The sequence below is a fragment of the Perognathus longimembris genome, unplaced genomic scaffold (assembly GCF_023159225.1).
Source record: "Perognathus longimembris pacificus isolate PPM17 unplaced genomic scaffold, ASM2315922v1 HiC_scaffold_5663, whole genome shotgun sequence".
Taxonomy (NCBI): domain Eukaryota; kingdom Metazoa; phylum Chordata; class Mammalia; order Rodentia; family Heteromyidae; genus Perognathus; species Perognathus longimembris.
This window is the reverse complement of record NW_025961115.1, coordinates 389,105-407,348: the sequence shown is the minus strand read 5'-3', so window position 1 is coordinate 407,348 and position 18,244 is coordinate 389,105. Positions and strand designations below refer to the sequence as shown.

Genomic DNA, 18,244 nt, shown 5'->3' with positions numbered 1-18,244 from the left:
AAGCTTTATGGAAACACAGCATATTCAGGTAATGAATGTACTGGGCATGGCTATATTCACACTACAGTGGACGAAGTGAGTGGCTGCACTGGAGACTTATTACTATCTACAAAGCCTAAATTATGTTCTGGACTAACAAATCACAGACAATACACTGGCCAGAAGTTTAAGGTTCACAGGGTAGACCTTGGGGATCCCATCTCCCCAGCCAAAGGCTCACCCTAGTGGCAGTTCTGCTGAGAAGGCTCCTTCAACATTGCTTAACTCTACCAAGGATAATGACAAACACACCACAAAATCCATGCCACTAGCCTTGTACAAATTAAGTTCTATAAGCATTTCCAAGAGACAGAGATGAATTCTACCTGCCAGGATAAAGGAAGGAGACAGAAAGGATGAAGAGGTAGTACCCAAGCAAGAGGCCCTCTAAGTCACCGTGGGCCATAAGACATTACCTAAGCCCCTAAGCCCTGCTGAGCTAAACAGAGTGAGATCCCCACCACTGGGGTCTGTTCAAACCAAAGATGGCTGCCCATCTAGCAGGGAACAGGTTAAGAGAGACAGGACAAGGGGCAGTTGTGGGTTCCAGAATGGTAGCTTATAGCCACTACACACACACACACACACACACACACACACACACACACACACACACACACCCCAACACCAACTGGGAATGAGGGGGAGGGAAGGAGTGACACAAATACAAACAGAGGAGAGATGGTTGAGAGCAAGGTTGGGGTGAAAGAGGCACACTTAACACCACAAAGAGAACCCCACAAAGCCTAGGCTTTTCCTGCCCTTTAACTGCTGCAGAGTGAAAGAGTACAAAGCCTGGTGATTCAGGTTAAAAGTAATCAAATGTCCCTTTAATACCTCTGGCATGGCACCTGGCAGCCCTCTTAATGTGGCCCATGTTCACTGGCAGAGCCTTGGTGGCGGGAGCAGTCAGCTGTGTCGCCCACTGCCAGGGGAAAGCAGAGAACAGAGGGAAACTGCATTGGGAAGGGAGGGAGAAACAGGCAGGAGCACAGGGACCCATGAGGGACACCACTGGAAGACCCTCTTCCCACCACCACCACCCCTGATGAGGAGATGACTCACCCCTTGCCACAGCCTCTGACAACTGCCCCAAGGAAGGGCAGGTGGGGACAAGACTAGGGCAAAAAATGGACAAGCCCAGCCCCTGCCCCCCTTTTATCTGTGACAGTCCCAGGGCTTGAACGCAGAGCTTTGGGGCTCAAAGCTAACACTCTATCCACTTGAGCCACAAGCTCCATGTCTGGCTTTTTTTGGTGGTTCATTGGAGAGAAGAGTCTCCCTGATTTTGAATCTTAGATGCTCAGATCTCAGCCTCCTAAGTAACTAAGATCATAGGCTTGAGATAGGGAGTCACTGGGGATGCCCAGCTGCGGTCTTTGGGGTGCCTCTGAGGCTCCCTCTGACAAGGAAATGTAGGAAGGACCATTTCTGCTTGGAAAGCTGTCTTCTCTCCCATTTCTCTCACATCCTAACACTCTCCCAATCACAGGATGCACATTCTGGAGTTTTCTGACATGCCAGGAAGTCCAAGGCAGAAAACAAAGGCAACTCTGTTACCCACAAAGTAGCTCATAAGGCCATGGCAGCTCTCACCTTAGCTGGACCAAGCTGCCTTAGACACAGAAGTCCTCAGACGCAGAGGCCTAGAGACAGAGAGAAAGAAGCAAGGGAAATGGTTTCTGCATTAGAGCAGACATCAGAATATAAACTTGAGTGAGCCAGTTCAGTGGCCAAGGACAATATACTTATTTTTCCAAGCAATCACTTCTTCCCCTGGAAAGTGCATTGATCTTCGGGTCAGAAGGCTCTGGCTCACTGCGCTGGCTTTGTGACAGTGTGTCACTCAGCTCTTTGAACCTCCGTTTTCAAAGCTATGGGGGCCTTAAGAAGGGGCTCATAAGCCTTATCCTGCCTCACAGAGAACCTACTAGAAGTGTGTAGGTAATAAAGTAGAGCTCTAAACCCAAATGTCTCCCACTGCTGGCGAGCTTCCTCAAAGGGTGAAGCATCCAGGTTTGAAACCACAAAGGGTGGCTGGTATTGCGGCCCTCAGGAGACCTGAGGCCTCTCCAGAGGAGTAGTTGCTACCCAGTCCAGCATAGTTAGGATCCTAGAACCTGAGTCCAGCTGCTCAACTTTCTGACTTCCCCCTAAAAGCAAGAAATAAGAATAGGTCCTAAAAATATATCAACTCATCCAATGTTATGCTACTGGCAATTTACTAACATGTAAAATGAGAAACATCCAGAGGGCAACAGTGGCTCACATCCGTGATCTCAGCAACTCGGGTGGCTGAGATCTGAGCATAAATGGTTCAAAGCCAGCCTGAGCAAGACAGTCCATGAGACTTTTACCACCAAAAAACCACCAAAAAGAATAGAAGTGGAGCTGTGACTCAAGTGGTACAGTGCTAGCCTTCAGCAAAAACAAAAAAGCTCAGGGACAGCATGCAGGCCCTGAGTTCAAGCCCAGAACACACACACACACACGAAACATCTAATGAGTGTCTCAGGCCTGTAATCCTAGCTATGCAGAATCTGAGATCTGAGATCTGAAGATCAAGACTGAAAGCCAGCCCAGGCAGGACTGTCCCTGAGACTCTCTCCAATTAATCACCCAAAATCCAGAAGCAAAGCTGTGACTGAAGCAATACAGTGCCAGCCTTGAGTGAAAAAGCTAAGAAACAGCAAGCACCTAGACCCCGAGTTTCAAGCACCAGTACCAGTACAAAAAATAAAGACATCCCATCATTAAAGGTCAGCAGTGGCTAGGTCATATAGAACTTACCTCTAGGTTACAACCCAAAAGCCGCTGGTTTCCAACTTCTGTAGGAACTTGCATGTAAGACACTTTTTTATGTGAAGATCAAATGAACTAATAAAAAAGATCTCTAAAGAAAACAGCTACCAATAAGATAGTATTAATAAACTAGCCAGCCAGCCAAATTACTGACCAACAACAGAAGCTGCTCCAAGAAGAGAATCATTAACTTCTTGGTAAAGTTAGATGGCAGACGGAGAGACCAATTATTTCACAAATAAGACATGGACGCACATACACGTTTTCACTGTCAACAGCCGACCTAGATCAATACTCAGGAGGAAACTGGCAAAAAGGAACCGTTTTCAGTTGAGAACACACAATACCCCAAAGCAGCAGGAAGTCGCTCTCACAAGCCTCCTTCCAGATGTTTCCAACCTGTTCTCTTTATTTAAGAAAATGCCCTTCCCCCAGAAATGCCAGCAGGCCCCCACCGCTGTGCTAAGCAACCTGCTTCCCGAGATGCCATCTGTACCCCACAGAAGTGGGCCACACAGACATACGACCCTGGCCAACCAGCGCTTGGCTCCCACGCAGCACGTGGCCCAGGCTCTAATCACTGTCCTGGCACTGTCGCCAGGCACTGGAAGAGCTTTCTGGAGTCAACAGCAACTAGCCTGAGAACTTGGGGGTCCTGGGTTCTCAGCGATCATCTCCTCCAGCAACTCTTTGAACCCCAGGGGGAGAACAGGCAGTTCCTCAGACATCCATCCAAGGCCAGCCATGTGGCAGCTGCCCCCACGCGGGTGGACGCACACTGGAGCATCTCAGCGGAGATTGCTCCCTAGCTGAGTGCACTGGGCACATTACTTCACCTCTCAGCAGGGTCCACACCACTGGAGCTTAATCTCACCATCACCGGGACACTAGGAAGCCAAGGGTTAACTTAAGCTCATTTGGGGGAGAAGAAATCTGACACCCCATGTGTAGGTCAGGCATGGAGCTACCAACCAACCCTGACTGGGCTTGGAAACTCAATTGGGATAGTTCACAATTCTACTCTATTGTCCTTCTGTCTGTGCCAGCTTATTCCCGACCCCCACGGGGTCTCCACCATGCCACTCTTTCCAGGATGGCCCTTCCCCACTTACAAGGCCACCGCAGGAAGGCACAGACCTACCCTAGAAGGGTGACATTATAGGTGGCACAGGAAACCAAGCCCAGGAGCTCTGCCAGTCCACAGAGCCCACAGCAGAGGGACTCAGAACGGCATGGCCAAGGCCAGCAGGCCCCCAGCCCTGACATGTCTGTGACATCTGACCCAGGGCCACTGCCCCCAGGCACCACAGAGCCCTTTTGGTGCTCACCAGCAAGACTGGGAGCTCCAGACAAAGGTACTCCCCAGCACTCTAAGGCGTCAGGGGAGAGTGGAATGGACCCCTGGGGAAGGAGAGATCTCTCACAAAGAAGAGGCTCTCTGCAGGGCCCTCAATTGGATTGAAAGATGGGATCCTTAGCCTACTACAGACCGGCCCTTATTGCACTCCAAGGATCTAGGCCCAGGAGGCTCCATCCTTAATAGGCTACCTGGAGCTTCTGAAGCACCCTGAAGCTCAGAAAGAACCATTCCTCAAAGCCAGGCTTCCTGCCCAGCCAGCTCCAACAGTAATGAGCACCAATTACTCTTCTCTCTCTCCCTCCTTTTCCTCGTACTCAGCAAAGATGTCACAAAAAGTGACACAAAAAGAGCTGAGGTAAGTTCCCATGGTCAAGAAGTAGTGTCAGAGTCAGGTGCCTGTGGTTCATCCCTATAAAACCTAGCTACTCAGGAGGCTGAGATCTGAGGATCATAGTTCAAAGCCAGCCCAAGCAAGACAGGCTGTGAGACTCTTTATCTTCACGGAACCACCACAAAAGCCAGGAGTAGAGCTGTGGTTCACATGGTAGAGAGTTAGGGGCTGGGAATAGGGCTTAGTGGCGGAGTGCTTACCCTGCATGCATGAAGCCATGGGTTCGATTCCTCAGCACTATATAAACAGAAAAGGCCAGAAGTGGCGCTAATGGCTCAAGTAGTAGAGTGCTAGCCTTGAGCAGAAAGAAGCCAGGGAGAGTGTTCAGGCCTTGAGCCCAAGCCCCAGGACTGGCAAAAAACCAAAACAAAACAAATGGTGGAGAGCTAGCCTTGAGGGGGGAAAAAAAAAAACCTAAGGCAGAGCAACCAGGGTCTGAGTTCAAGTCCCAGTACTGATACAAAAACAGGAAACACAGAAGTGGCACCTGGGAAGATTAGAAATCCTTCTGAGCTTCACGATAGAATCATATGAAGGGCTCTGGGTCACCATAGAACAGTGCTCCTTCAAACAGCCCCTGGAAGGGGCTCTGATCAGAGGAGGCAGCTGAGAAAACGGAGGCTCAGGAGAACTAAAACAGCCAGCACCTCCTGAGGTCAGCAAGCATACCGGCTGCAGATGGCAGGCTCTCTCTGAGTGCTGAGGGTATGGGCTCTCCCGAACTGGGAAGCAGAAAGGGACCCCAGGGATCACTTGAAGTGCCAAAAAATCAGGGTGAGGAATGCACAGAAGGCTCTGCACACACAACCTCCTCGCTACAACCAAAATCAGACTGTGCCTGTCCTCCCCTGTTCCCAACCCTGAGCCTGCCCCAGCGCTTAACCTCAGAAAGCTCATCTTCCATAAAGGGGCACCCTAGGCACCCAGGCACAAGCCAGGCCCAGCAGCACTGCCGACCCCTTGATTGTTCTGTAGCTAATAATGGAATCTGTACCCCATGTTATGTATGTTCAGGGTTTTGCTCTGTGACTCATTTAATGCGCCAAAGAAACCCCCAAACAGTTCACATTATTTTCCATTTACAGATCAAGACATCCAAGGGCAGAGGTCAAGTGACTTGCCCCCACCCCACAAGTCAAAGCTAAAGTCCTATACACGCGCTGTCCCCACGCACGCACTCAAAGTACAAGGACAGGGGAAGGGTGAGACAAAGGGGCTTCTTCAAGCTCACAGCGTCTCCAAGTGACCTCACAGGCAACCAAAAAACATTCCGTCACAGGATAATGGTCTCTCCTCTGCTCAGAGATCTTCACTCCTACAGAAGATCACTGCAGGGGGAGGAGGGGAGAGCAAGTGGGGAGACGGCCCGCTGTCTTAGTCAGATGTGGAGGAACCAAGTGATGGAGGGTCTGTGTTGGGTCAGAGACTCAACAGGCTCAAACGCCAAGTCCACCCTAAAAGGCTATGCATCCTGGGTATAGTACCAGCATTTCTGTGTGCTTCAGAAGAGAGCCACATGGAGAGCCAGCTACACATGCATAAATACACACCCACCCACCCACCCACCCACTGCAAGCGGAATTGTTTATAGCTTTCCTCTAGCTTCTGAAGTATGAACACTCCGCCTCCTCCAGCTAGAAGGGCCAGGCTGGGGGGAAAAAAAGTGGAAGCTAAAAAGACAGAAGTTCTTTTTCAGCTCAAGAGATTTTTAGTGAGCTGACTTGTGTATGGTTAAGCAAAGGGCAGCTCTCGGGACATCTCGTCGGGGGAGAGGAAGGCAGCCACAGGATTGATAAGCTAATAATCAGTGAGGATCGCTTTCAACTACTCATCTCGAGGCGACAAGGCTGGCAACCCAAGCTCCCCCACCCCCACCGCCATGAGAAACTGAGGCCCATGCAGTTAGCCTTTCAGCCCCAAGGATGTCAGAGAGTGCCGATCTACAAGATGCAGGCTCAGTGCTGCACAAAGATGGTTGGTCCAGAGTGGCAAGGAGACTGGTCTTCTTTGGACCAAGTCCGGTCCCCATGATGTCAGCAGCGCTCTAGAGTGGACATCTGTCCGGCTCTTCTCAAAGTATCTTTCCCACCCACACAACCAGGAACAGCCAGATTCTTCTAGGTGTAAATGTTCTTTCTATAGGATCTGGGTGGCCCAATCCCACCCCTAGCTCTAAGGTACGTTAACTCACCCAGCACAGCCCACCTTCCTGACGGGTGATTGTGAATGAATCTAACCTAATGAACACATCAGATCCAAACTGGACCAATAAGATTTAAACAGATCATGCTGAGATGATAGGAAAAGACATTGATTCTCTTTTCTATAGAGGTAACAGAGGCAGATTCTCTCTTCCAGGATCTGAGTACGTATATAAGGTCAGAAAGAGTTATCATATTTTACTACCACGGGGGGCGGGGTGCAGAGTGTGGAGTGCTCAGTCTAAAATAGAGAAAGTCAGAACCAAGAGAGCTTAGGGGAGTGCCACAGACTTCTGGATCATACCATAACTGAAGCTAACTAGAGTCCCAGGAAGCCTGTGTGTCTTCTTCCTCATTTAAGCCCGCCTGGCTCAATTCATTCTGTTACTTGCACTAGATAGTGGGGTGGCCCTATTTTCCATGGATAGCAGCCACAGTGCCACGTACCACACTTTTAACTACTTTCCTGTTGAATCTCTTTGCTACCTTCAGGTTATTAGGCATGGTGATTCAGAAGTGTAATCCTAGCTACTGAGGAGGTAAAGATTGAAGGATCAGAGTTTGAGGCCAGCCTCAGCCAAAGGAAAAAAAGGTTGAGAGAATTCATCTCAACCAATGACTTGAATGGGAATGTTTGATATCCCAGCTATGAGAGACGCACAATGACTGGACATGGTAGTAAAGCACCTGTCTATCTTTCCCAGTGATACAAGGAAGCAGAAGACTCATAGTCCAGACACAAAATGAGATCCTACCTCAAGAATAACCTATACACAATGAGGCTGGAGGCATGGCGCAAAATGCCCAGTGCCTGCCTAAAAATTAAAAAAATATATACAAGTAAAGTCAATAATCCTAGCAACTCCAGAGACTGAGAGCAAGAGGCTCACAGTTCAAGGCTAGCCAGGGCAGAAACGTTCAAGAGCTCCTATCTTAAAAAATAACCAGCAGGGCTGGGGATACGGCCTAGTGGCAAGAGTACCTGCCTCGGATACACGAGGCCCTAGGTTCGATTCCCCAGCACCACATATACAGAAAAACGGCCAGAAGCGGCGCTGTGGCTCAAGTGGCAGAGTGCTAGCCTTGAGCGGGAAGAAGCCAGGGACAGTGCTCAGGCCCTGAGTCCAAGCCCCAGGACTGGCAAAAAAAAAAAAAAAAAAGAAGAAAAAAAGAAAAAAGTAAATCAACGAAGAATAAAGGCAGAGTTAACCAAAACAACACTCTTGAACACCTGTCATTTCGGCTAGTTTAGAGATGGAAGCAAGAGTTAAATGTCAGACTACTAGTCAGTTAAGGGCTAGAGCAGACCCTATTTCAAAACCACAGGCCTGGAGAGAGCCTCTAGCAGGAATGAGGCCCTCAGTTCAATCCCTATTACTTTTGGAAAAGGAACAAGAAAAAAAAAATCAACTCTGAATAGCACTAACGTAATCTGACCACCAAAACACTGCCAGTCTTGATTGTATTGTCTACTAGTCCAGCTACCTTGTAGGAATTGCTCTCCATATTTTAAAGAGAAAATACTCACTTTGGAGCCTACTTACGTAAGGGTCACAAGAGTCCAGTTATAAAGGAAATGGAAACGATTAGTTTCAAGAAATGAAACCTTGGTTATGCTTTCTCAATGTTCTTCATATGGAAATAAATTTATTTTTTCCACTTCAGCCACAAAACAAAACCCGGTTGGGTCATTAGATATTTCTTCTAATGGTTCGATATAAAGATGGATATCCAGCTGTTAAAACTCCAATATTATTTCCTTCAAACTACGCTTAAACCACCAATCACTTTTGCTTTCCCATCAAGTTCAAATTCAGTCCTGCACTGAAATTGCATACATTGACCTGGTGACCCTTATGGAACTACAGCCACAGAGAAAAAGCAGTGAAGAGGTAGGTTTTTCTTAGGAAATAACCATGTTCCTGTGTGTGCTTTCACTTTAAACTGAGATGTGTGTATTTACTAGCCGACTTTCTTACTTTTCAGACGAAGCAAGGTGGGTGATGAAGCAAGGTGAGTGAAGGGAAAGGGACAGGGAATGCCAGGAGGGAACCCAGGCCTTGGGCATGGTAAGCAGCTGCCCCAGAGTCTGACTCCCAGCCCCCTTCCTTTTGTTATTTTAAAAAGCTTAAGGGAAGCCACGTGTTTGCAAATGCTCAGAGCAGCACTAGCCTGTCTAGTGGTTTCTTTTTGGCCTGTAGCTTTCTGCCATCCCTTTTTCCCATAATGGCAGTGAGTGCAAAAGCAGTGTGGGGCCCATGTGCACACCTCACAAGCACACACGCACCACAAAGGAGCTCTAGCAATTAATTTAAGAGGAGAGAAAGGAAGGATTCAGGTCGGAAAACCTAATTTCCTGCCAGAGACATCTGAAAGTCAGGAAGGCTTTGGAGGGTTAAGTAATGGGCAATGCAGTACAAGTCAGTGAAGACTGGATGGGCCAGGAAAACGGATATGGGAAATAAATACAGAAAACATAAAACAGTAATCCGTAAACTGACTATCCGCAGATGGGAAGGCTGTGTTGTTCTGCGGACTGTACAGGGATGGGCAGTGTAGGGGCTGTGCCACCTAACACAGCGACTTCGAACCCCCACAAGGGGAGCAAAGCATCCAAACCTCGTGAATCCCCACCAATCTGGAGATGAGGTTCATGAGCATCATCTTCACTTCAAACCTCTCCTTATAGCTCTCTAGCTGCTTCAGGAGTTTTTCCGCAAAATCTGGAGAAGACAAGATCACAGAAGTGCTCGGTGAGTCCATGTTCATACAGCACGGCCCAGGCAGGGGGTGGGTGACGAACTAAACCCAAGTGATCCACCAGCACCGGTGCCCAGTCACTAAACACACCTCAAGGCGTGTCAAGGTTTTCAGCATCACCACCAAGACTGACAACAGATGCTCGGTGGTCCTGCTTCTGGAATGTGCTTTGAAGACCAGCAGCAGCCTGTTCACCCAGACCTTCACAGACACGTAGCCTCTCAGGCCACCCAAGCCTACTGAGTCAGAATGGGCACTTGACCCGGGTCCCCAGGTGTTTGGTGGGCACATACACATTTGAGAAACACCGAGAGCAGGTTAGCAAATGTATAGACAACGCTTAAATCTCAATGTTCAGCCACAACCCCACACCGACCCAATCACAATCCTGGGGTTCAGTTCAGATTTATACATCCTCTAGCTAATTCAAATGGGCAGCCTTGTTTGAAAACTCGGGTTTCCCAAACTTCTGGATTCCACAAACTAGTGAAAGAAAAGACTAACAAGAGACTACCAATTTGCAGTGAAGTACAATGTCTTACTACTTTTGTGTTGAAAATAACACAAATCAGAGACCTGTTCATCCTTATGTTAATATAGACTGGAAATCATTCCTTGACAACATTAATTTTCTACGTCATAACCCAGTGGTAACTGCTAAGCATTTGTTGATTCCTATTAAGTGCTGAGGATCTTATTAAGTGCCCTGACAACCCTGGCAGTGGAACTAAACAGGCACAGGTTCTACAAGGAACTTGGATAGTCACAATTCTCTCTACCTTGAGGATCATGAATCAAGTGAATAGCTGAAAAGTTAAACACCTCTGGCTTCTTCTTTTTCTTTTGTTTCTGAAAGAAAGAATAAGAAAACGCTTTCCAATCCAAATGACGGAGATGCTATAGAACGCAATGCATTAACAAAGGCTGCAAGTGAGTCTATTAGGCTACTTAAAAGAAAAACAGGGCTGAGGGCATGGCTCAAGTGATAGTGGGCTAGTTATCTAGCAAGTACAAGGCCTTCAATCCAAACCCAGCACTACCATCCAAAACAAACCAAACCAAACCAAAAACCAACCAGACAAAAATAATTTCTTAAAATGAAAAAAAAAAGGACTAGGGTATATATAGTGGTAGAATATATGCTTATTATGCAGAAGGTCCTGAGCTCAATCCCCAGCACCAAAAAAAGAAAATAAGGAAAAAAAATCCTAGATCTAAAAATAATCTAACTTGGAAAAACTTAAGATGGTTTTTATCTTAAAAGATAAAAACCTCAGAGCTGGCCTGGTGGTATAACACCTGAAATCCCAGCATTTGGGAGGATACAGTAGAAAAACTGCAAGTTTGAGGCCAACCTACAACATAGGAAGACCCTGTCTAAAGAAAAAAAATTTTAAAAAACCAAACAAAAAACCTTGGGAATGTTCTAGCCATCAGTACTTTTGAGACTTACAAGAATTTGTAACCACAAACATTAAAAAAACACACGGGGGGGGAGGAGGGCTGGGAATGGGGCCTAGTGGCAAGAGTGCTTGCCTCATATACATGAAGCCCTGGGTTCGATTCCTCAGTACCATATATATAGAAAACGGCCAGAAGTGTCTCTGTGACTCAAGTGGCAGAGTGCTAGCCTTGAGCAAAAGGAAGCCAAGGACAGTGCTCAGGCCTGAGTCCAAGCCCCAGGACTGGCAAACAAACAAACAAAACACATGGGGACAAATGAGTGCTTTTTGGAGTAATTGTAATAAAATATCACATGTACTTCATTCTTTAAATTTTATTTTTGTTTTTTTGTCAGTCCTGGGGATTGAACTCAGGGCCTGCTGTCCCTGGCTTCTTTTTGCTCAAGGCTAGCACTCTACCACTTGAGCCACAGTGCCACGTCCAGCTTTTTCTGTTTACATGGTGCCTAAGAATAGAACCAAGGGCTTCACGCATGCTAAGCAAGCACTCTACCACTAAGCCATGTTCCCAGCCCACATACTTCAGCCTTCAAATAGGACAGGTCTAACAAAGACACCATAAAAGAAACTACTGTGATCAGAACAAGTAAAAGTATACTTAATCAAAAATTTTTTTTAAGTCACAAGTTTTTCCAGGGTAAGTTTATTTATTCATTTAAAATTAGTGCTTAGACATGTCTCATGGCTCGATAACAACCTTTGAGACATCATTCAAAGTCTAAAAGCCAGAGCTCGGAAGTGGAGGTGCGGCTCAAGTGGCAGAGCAACTGCTGTGAATGAAAAGGCCAAGGGAGAACTCACAGCTCTGAGTTCAAGCCCTAGTACTAGCACTGAAAAAAGTGAGGAAGGGGAGAGCTGGGTCGCCCACACAGTAAGTACCTACCTTCCTATGCAGAAAGCAAGAAACCGAGTTCAAACCTTAATACTGCTCCTCTGCCCCTTCAAAAGCTGGAGCTTTTCATACACTATGAGTCCCCTGTCCTTTCTCCAGTCTCACCTTAAGCACCTTCATCGCCTTCTCCAGCTTCTTCTTGTTTTTGGCGCTCTTCTTCCCGGTGGCATACTGAACCAGCAGGTCTCTTGCTGTGGGTCCTTCATCCTAAAGAAGAAAAGGACATCAGAAAACTGGAAACAAGGAAAATCTGCACGGAAACAATGCATGGTGTCCTTATCTATCAACAGGGAATACTTCCAAAACTACATTTGTTCTAAAGTATGTAGTGGTTTTTGTAAAGATCTAAATACGTGAGTACATCTACATATACTGACACTAAGAAAGCAAGCAGTAGCACACATCACTCATACAATCTGGTTATTATTTTTGCCAGTCCTAGGGCTTAAACTCAGGCCTGGGTACTGTCCCTGAGCTCCTTCTGCTCAAGGCTAGCACTCTATCTTGAGCCACAGCGCCACTTCCAGCTTTTTCTGTGACTCATTGGAGATACGAATCTCACGACTTGCCTGCCTGGGCTGGCTTCTAACAGCCATCCTCAGATCTCAGCCTCCTGAGCAGCTAGGTTTATAGGTGTGAGCCATGTGTACCAGCTTCATATACACAGTTTTTAAATGAACTGTAAGTGTAAGAATTTATGGACATATGTGCATATAAAATGTATAGGAAACAATATAGGGCGAAAAAAGTCACAGTATCTGGAATTTTTTGCATCAATATACATTGCTCACTTAACACAATAAAGATGTTATCTGTCTGGATCTAGCTAGTAAAATGATAACACAACAAGGTAAGTTTATACCTATAAAAAAAATCTTTCTTCTAATATTTCTAAAAAGTGTGACCATATCATTTTTGCCAGACTTGGGGCTGGAACCAGGGCCTAGGCACTGTCCCTGGCTTCTTTTTGCCCAAGGCTAGCACTCTACCACTTGAGCCAGAGCCCCACTTCCGGCTTTTTCTGTTTATGTGGTGCTGAGGAATTGAATGCAGGGCTTCATGCACGCTGGGCAAGCACTCTACCATTAAGCCACATTCCTAGCCCCCTGATCATATCTTAAATCTTGGATTTGTCAATTTAAAGCTACCATTATTTCATTTTCTTTCCACACTGTGAGCTTATTTCTATGACACAATACCACCTTAATAATATGGTGGTAGCAATAATTCTAAATTTACATAAAGCCAGTTAAACTGAAGGGATTATGAATCCAAAACTGAAGCAGAACTCAATAAAAAAATGAGACAAATAAGTTTTTTTTTTACTTGAACAGCTAAAGATTTCACAACATAAACTCAGCACAATAGGAAAACCTGAAGAACTGGCAAATGTCAAAAGATCCCTGTGTGATTAAACCAACCTCAGATTCTGAGTCGCTGTCCTGTTTCTCATCTTCATCTTTCCCAAGGAAGAATGTCAAAGCAGCCACTAATATCTAAAGATAACCGGAAAGTCTACTTAACTCAGCTTCTATCAAAAAACAAATATGTTTTATCTCTTTTCTGTTTTTTTGGGTCAGGTGTGGAGCTTGAACATAGGCCCTGAGGCTCTTTTGCTCAAGACTAGCATGCTCTACCACTTTTCCCAGCTTCACTTGGGTGTTTTTTGTTTTTTTTTCCTTGGGGGGAGGGGTACCTGGGGAAGAAGATATGTTAATTGGAGATAAGAGTCTCACAGGGACCTTCCTGCGTGGGCTGGCTTCAAACTGGGATCCTCAGATCTCAGCCTCCTGAGTAGCTAGGACAGGCGTGACAGGCGTGAGCCACCAGTGACAGGCAGGACAAATACTTTTTTTGGTAGCTTATGCATATATTCGCTAGAAACTGAAGAAATTCAAGGGTGTTATGGTTTCTGCTCCTTCTTAATTTAGATAAGCATTTTATGGTGTCATCTGTCCTTTAAATCTTCACGGTTAGATAGTATAGCTTAGTCAAGCACATGTTTAACTTACACAAGTCCTGTGCTCAAGTTCCAACATTACCAGAATTTTTTTTTTTTGCCAGTCCTGGGGCTTTAACTTAGGGCTTATTTTGCTCAAGGCTAGCACTCTACACCACTAAGCCACATTCCTAGAACCCCCAAAAGATTTTTAACTACATAAAATTTGCCAGGTTCTATAATCATCCTTAAGGTCGACTGTCAACTTCCACATTCCCCAAAGTCAGACATTGGAATCCTTCAAATACAAAGATCAAACACAGTCCATATAGCCATTTACCTGTGCCCACGCCCAACAGAAGCGTGAAGAATCACAGGCAAAACATCAGCAGCTATCACCTACACAGCGTTTAGGGGCTCATAATAATTCTGACTTCTCAAGAATACTGACAACTCAGGCAAGCACAGTAGAAAGGAAGCAAGCAAGCATCAGTGAGCACTGCGCATGCCCACGTCGCTTCTTCCTCCACACCCTCGCCTCCCAGCCCCAGCAACTGACCAGTCAGTGCTTCCACGCACCTTACACGTGGGCTCACCTTGGTGATCTTTGAGAAACAAGCAGTTGTGATAACATTCACGGTTTTGGCATCATTCCTGGAGGGAATCAATGAGCGTTCTGAAGTCAGTTTTCACTCTTTCATACTGCCAGCCAAGCCGCAGACAATGACACAAAGTAACACAAGAAATACTGACATTAACATCGTAGATGGCTAAATCGTGGCAAGCACTCTTGCCACTAGGCCATGTTCCCAACCCCATGCTAAATCAATGAACCACAAGTGGAGCATTTAATTAGACTTTAGCCCACTCACATCAAATGTATAGCCATTAAGATGAAGAATTAATTTAACGATTTAAAAGAATACCTTCTCCCACTCAAGGTACATGGGAAAAAATTTAACACAATAGAAGGAAGACAACTTTGCAAAATTCAGCCTCTAAACTGGTTCAAAGCATAGTTACTGTATGTTAACTAAAAGATCAGGAAGGAGGTGGGCACTGTGGCTCACACCTGCGATCCTAGCAAGGGGGGCGGCTGAGAGCAGGAGAACGGTGGTTCCAGTTCAACGGAGGCAGAACATCCAACAAGACTCCATCTCAACGGAAGAAGTGGAGCCAGCTGGCACGCCCGGCATCCCACATGCAATGGGAAGGGAATATTAGGATTTCAAAATAACCAGCGTAAAAAAGCGCTGGACGCGTGGCTCAGCGGTAATGTGCCTGCCTAAGGTTAAGGCATGAATTCAAACCCAGTACTGGAAAAAAACAAAACAGGAAGAAACACCATAAAGTGTTTTTTAAATGATAATTACCTCTAAGTGGAGATTATATGCAATTGAAAAAAAAGGTTTTCTAGGACAGTGAAGAGATCAACGTACACTACACATATGCACAAAAGCAGCATAATGAAATGCATCAAATACTACATGCAAAGGGTGGGGAGGGCCACAGGGCTTTCACCGAGGGAGGGAATCGCTCAAAGTACACGACATGTACTCTGTGTGATAACCTGCAGATTATCATAACGAACCCCCTCTACTACTAACACATGCTACTAAAGCTTTTCTGTCTCTACTTATTCTGCAACAGTAAAGATTGCTCACAGTAAGAAAAGTTAGTAAGAACAGCAAAAGACCTGGGGCAGAGCACTGTACCAATGAGAAACACCACATACTATTTTATACAAGCAGCATGAATTGACTTCAAACTCTCCCAAGTGGCAGGCCAAGGAATACAAGGTTAGGTTAGGAGTTAGACAAATCTGGGTTTGAATTTCAGCTCTGCCTACTAATAGCTAAACTCTTATTCTATTCACTTCCCTTCTGTTTTGCTACTTATAAAATGGAATGATTCTAGACAGTTATTCTCAACTTGCTCTGAAGGCCGACAAGGAACTACGAAGTATACATCAAAGGTACTAGGACGCGAGGTACTGAGCATCTCAGTACTTGCTCAGGAAATGCAAGTCAATGTTATTAGTTTTCTGTAGTTTTCGTTCTAATTTAATCTATGACAGAGGTAGAATGAAGAGTGCAAGATTGATTAAAAAAAAAAAAAAAGATCCGGGGCTGGGAATGTAGCCTAGTGGTAGACTGCTCACCTAGCATGCAGGAAGCCCTGGAAGCCCTGGGTTCAATTCCTCAGCACCACATATACAGAGAAAGCTGGAAGTGTCACTGTGGCTCAAGTGGTAGAATGCTAACCTTGAGCAAAAAAAAAAAAAAAAAAAAGCCAGGGACAGTGCTCAGGCCCTGAGTTCAAGCCCCAGAGCTGGGCAAAAAAAAGAGAGAGAGAGAGAGATCCATTTCTCAAGAGGAAAATGGATGTATCTATTACCAGATGTTTCTTCTATAAAGTTCGATCATCACATCCAAAGACATCTTGGCTGCAGTGGCATTGCTGTCTCTTAGCATGGTGTACATGAAATTCTGTAACACCTGAACAACAGGAGAAAGAGAAGACTTGATATAATACAATATCTTGCTGTGCAATGCAGCAAACAGGAAAAACAGAAGGCACTTACTATATTCACTTTATTGTTCTTGTGTTTTGCATTTATGTTCTTGATGTCAGTCACAATATGTGTGTATAAAGTCTGAGAAAAAGAAACAGAACATACACATCAACTCTAATCTGACCATGCTAAATTTAGAGCAATGTACAAGATTCAATTTCATCCACTTTCATTCCACCAGAGACCAAAAATAAGCAAACAAGGAAACAAAAAGTAGCCAGAAAGGAAAAACTGCTCTCAAAAGATTAACACAGAATTACCTTATGACTCAGAAATTGCATGAGTAGTTTATATATCAAAGAGTATGAAACCCTTATTTAAAAAAAAAAAAAAACAACCAAACTCATTTCCACATCAGTGTTCATACAAATATTCATGGCAACATCAATCACAATGGCCAAAAAGTAGAAATAACCAAAATGTCTATTAATTGATAAATGAATAAACAAAATAAGGTAAATGCAGATTTTTTTAAAAAAGGAAAGTGACTCCATTTACTGAGCACCGAACTGAATGTGGTTAATTCCGGGAATGCAAGTAGCACAGGTTCCATCTACCACCTTCAGCCTGAAGCTCAGCCCAGAAGCAAAGAGACTCTAATGTAGTACTAGTCTCCTCTTACTTTGCTAACCATTTTTAAGTTAATGAAAGTGAACTAATTCTTCCTGCTTGTTGCACAGGGCTGGGATATAGGTCAGTGGTTGAGTGCTTGCCTATCAAGTACAAGACCTTAGGTTTGATTCCCAGCACCACAAGAAATTTTGTTTCATAAGCCTTCAAGCTCCTGGTTTTATACAGGTAAACTTAAAGTCATGGATAAATTTTAATAACAAAAGCTAGTTTTATTGTGCAGAAGGGTATAAAATGAGTATTCATGCCCTGACTGAGTTGTAGAAAGCTTGGGTTCTGGAGCCTGACAGCCAATCAGAGGCGCTGTGTAACCCAGAACAAGTTACTCCATCTCTGTTCCTCAGACTTTTCATCTGTGAAATACTAATGGCAATCACCATCATCCCTTTGTGGGGTATTTGTGAATAAACAAATTAATACACAGCAACCAAGAATAGTATCTGGTATACAGTAGGCACTCAGTAATTAGCCACGAATACCATATTGCATGCACACAATAGTGGAGCTTTTGTCTACTGAAACTATTCTTAATTATAGCCAACGTAAAGTAGAGTTCAAGGGCCTCCGAATGCTACCGGACAGAATGAGATGCAGGAAGGAATGATTTGCTCTTTACCTTTCGCAGGAGCTTATCATGGCAACGAAGAAGTTCAAAGAAGAGCTCCAGCAAACTTGATGGATTGATGAGGTTCTTATTTCTCAGCAAGATCAAAGCTTTGCAGAATGTCTCAGAACAGAAAAAAATCCCCACTAAGACGATGGTAATGTTAATTCAATGAGAAAATGCAGTACAAATATTCCAAACAGCTTTCTGCCTTTTACTAACATGAGGCACCATTTTAAGTAGCAGGACAGTTTCTGGGCAGGGGGTTAAGTGTATTCCTATAATTCTGACATTCAGGAGGCTGAGGCAGCCAGACGAGCTCAAAGCCAACTGGAGCTACATAGTGACACTCTGTCTCAAAAAACAAAAAAAGAGGAGAAGCTGGGTTCTAATGGCTCACACAACTCTAGCGAATTCAGAGGCTAAGATCAGGAGGATCCCAGTTCAAGGGTGGTCTGAGCAGAAAAGTTCAAGCGACTCCTTCTCAGTGACTGCTGAGGCGGGTGGGGTAGCATAGTTACAACAGGAAGTTCAATGCAGTTTTACAAGTCAAGACAAGAAGCCAAACACAGGTGACATACCCAGGGA

At 45.2% G+C, this 18,244-nt stretch overlaps 1 protein-coding gene across 1 annotated transcript; it reads right to left on the bottom strand.

Moving 5' to 3' along the window:
* Positions 1-876: 876 nt before the first annotated feature.
* Positions 877-17,890, bottom strand: LOC125345447 (protein SDA1 homolog; the record flags this gene model as incomplete). Its single annotated transcript, XM_048337603.1, has 10 exons — positions 17,875-17,890; positions 17,669-17,802; positions 16,432-16,503; positions 16,245-16,345; positions 14,444-14,501; positions 13,330-13,404; positions 12,014-12,115; positions 10,333-10,402; positions 9,413-9,516; positions 877-964 (listed from the first exon to the last, which is right to left on the bottom strand). Coding segments are annotated over exons 1-10 (820 nt in total), but the record flags the coding sequence as incomplete, so codon positions are not given.
* Between the last annotated feature and the right edge of the window lie 354 nt (positions 17,891-18,244).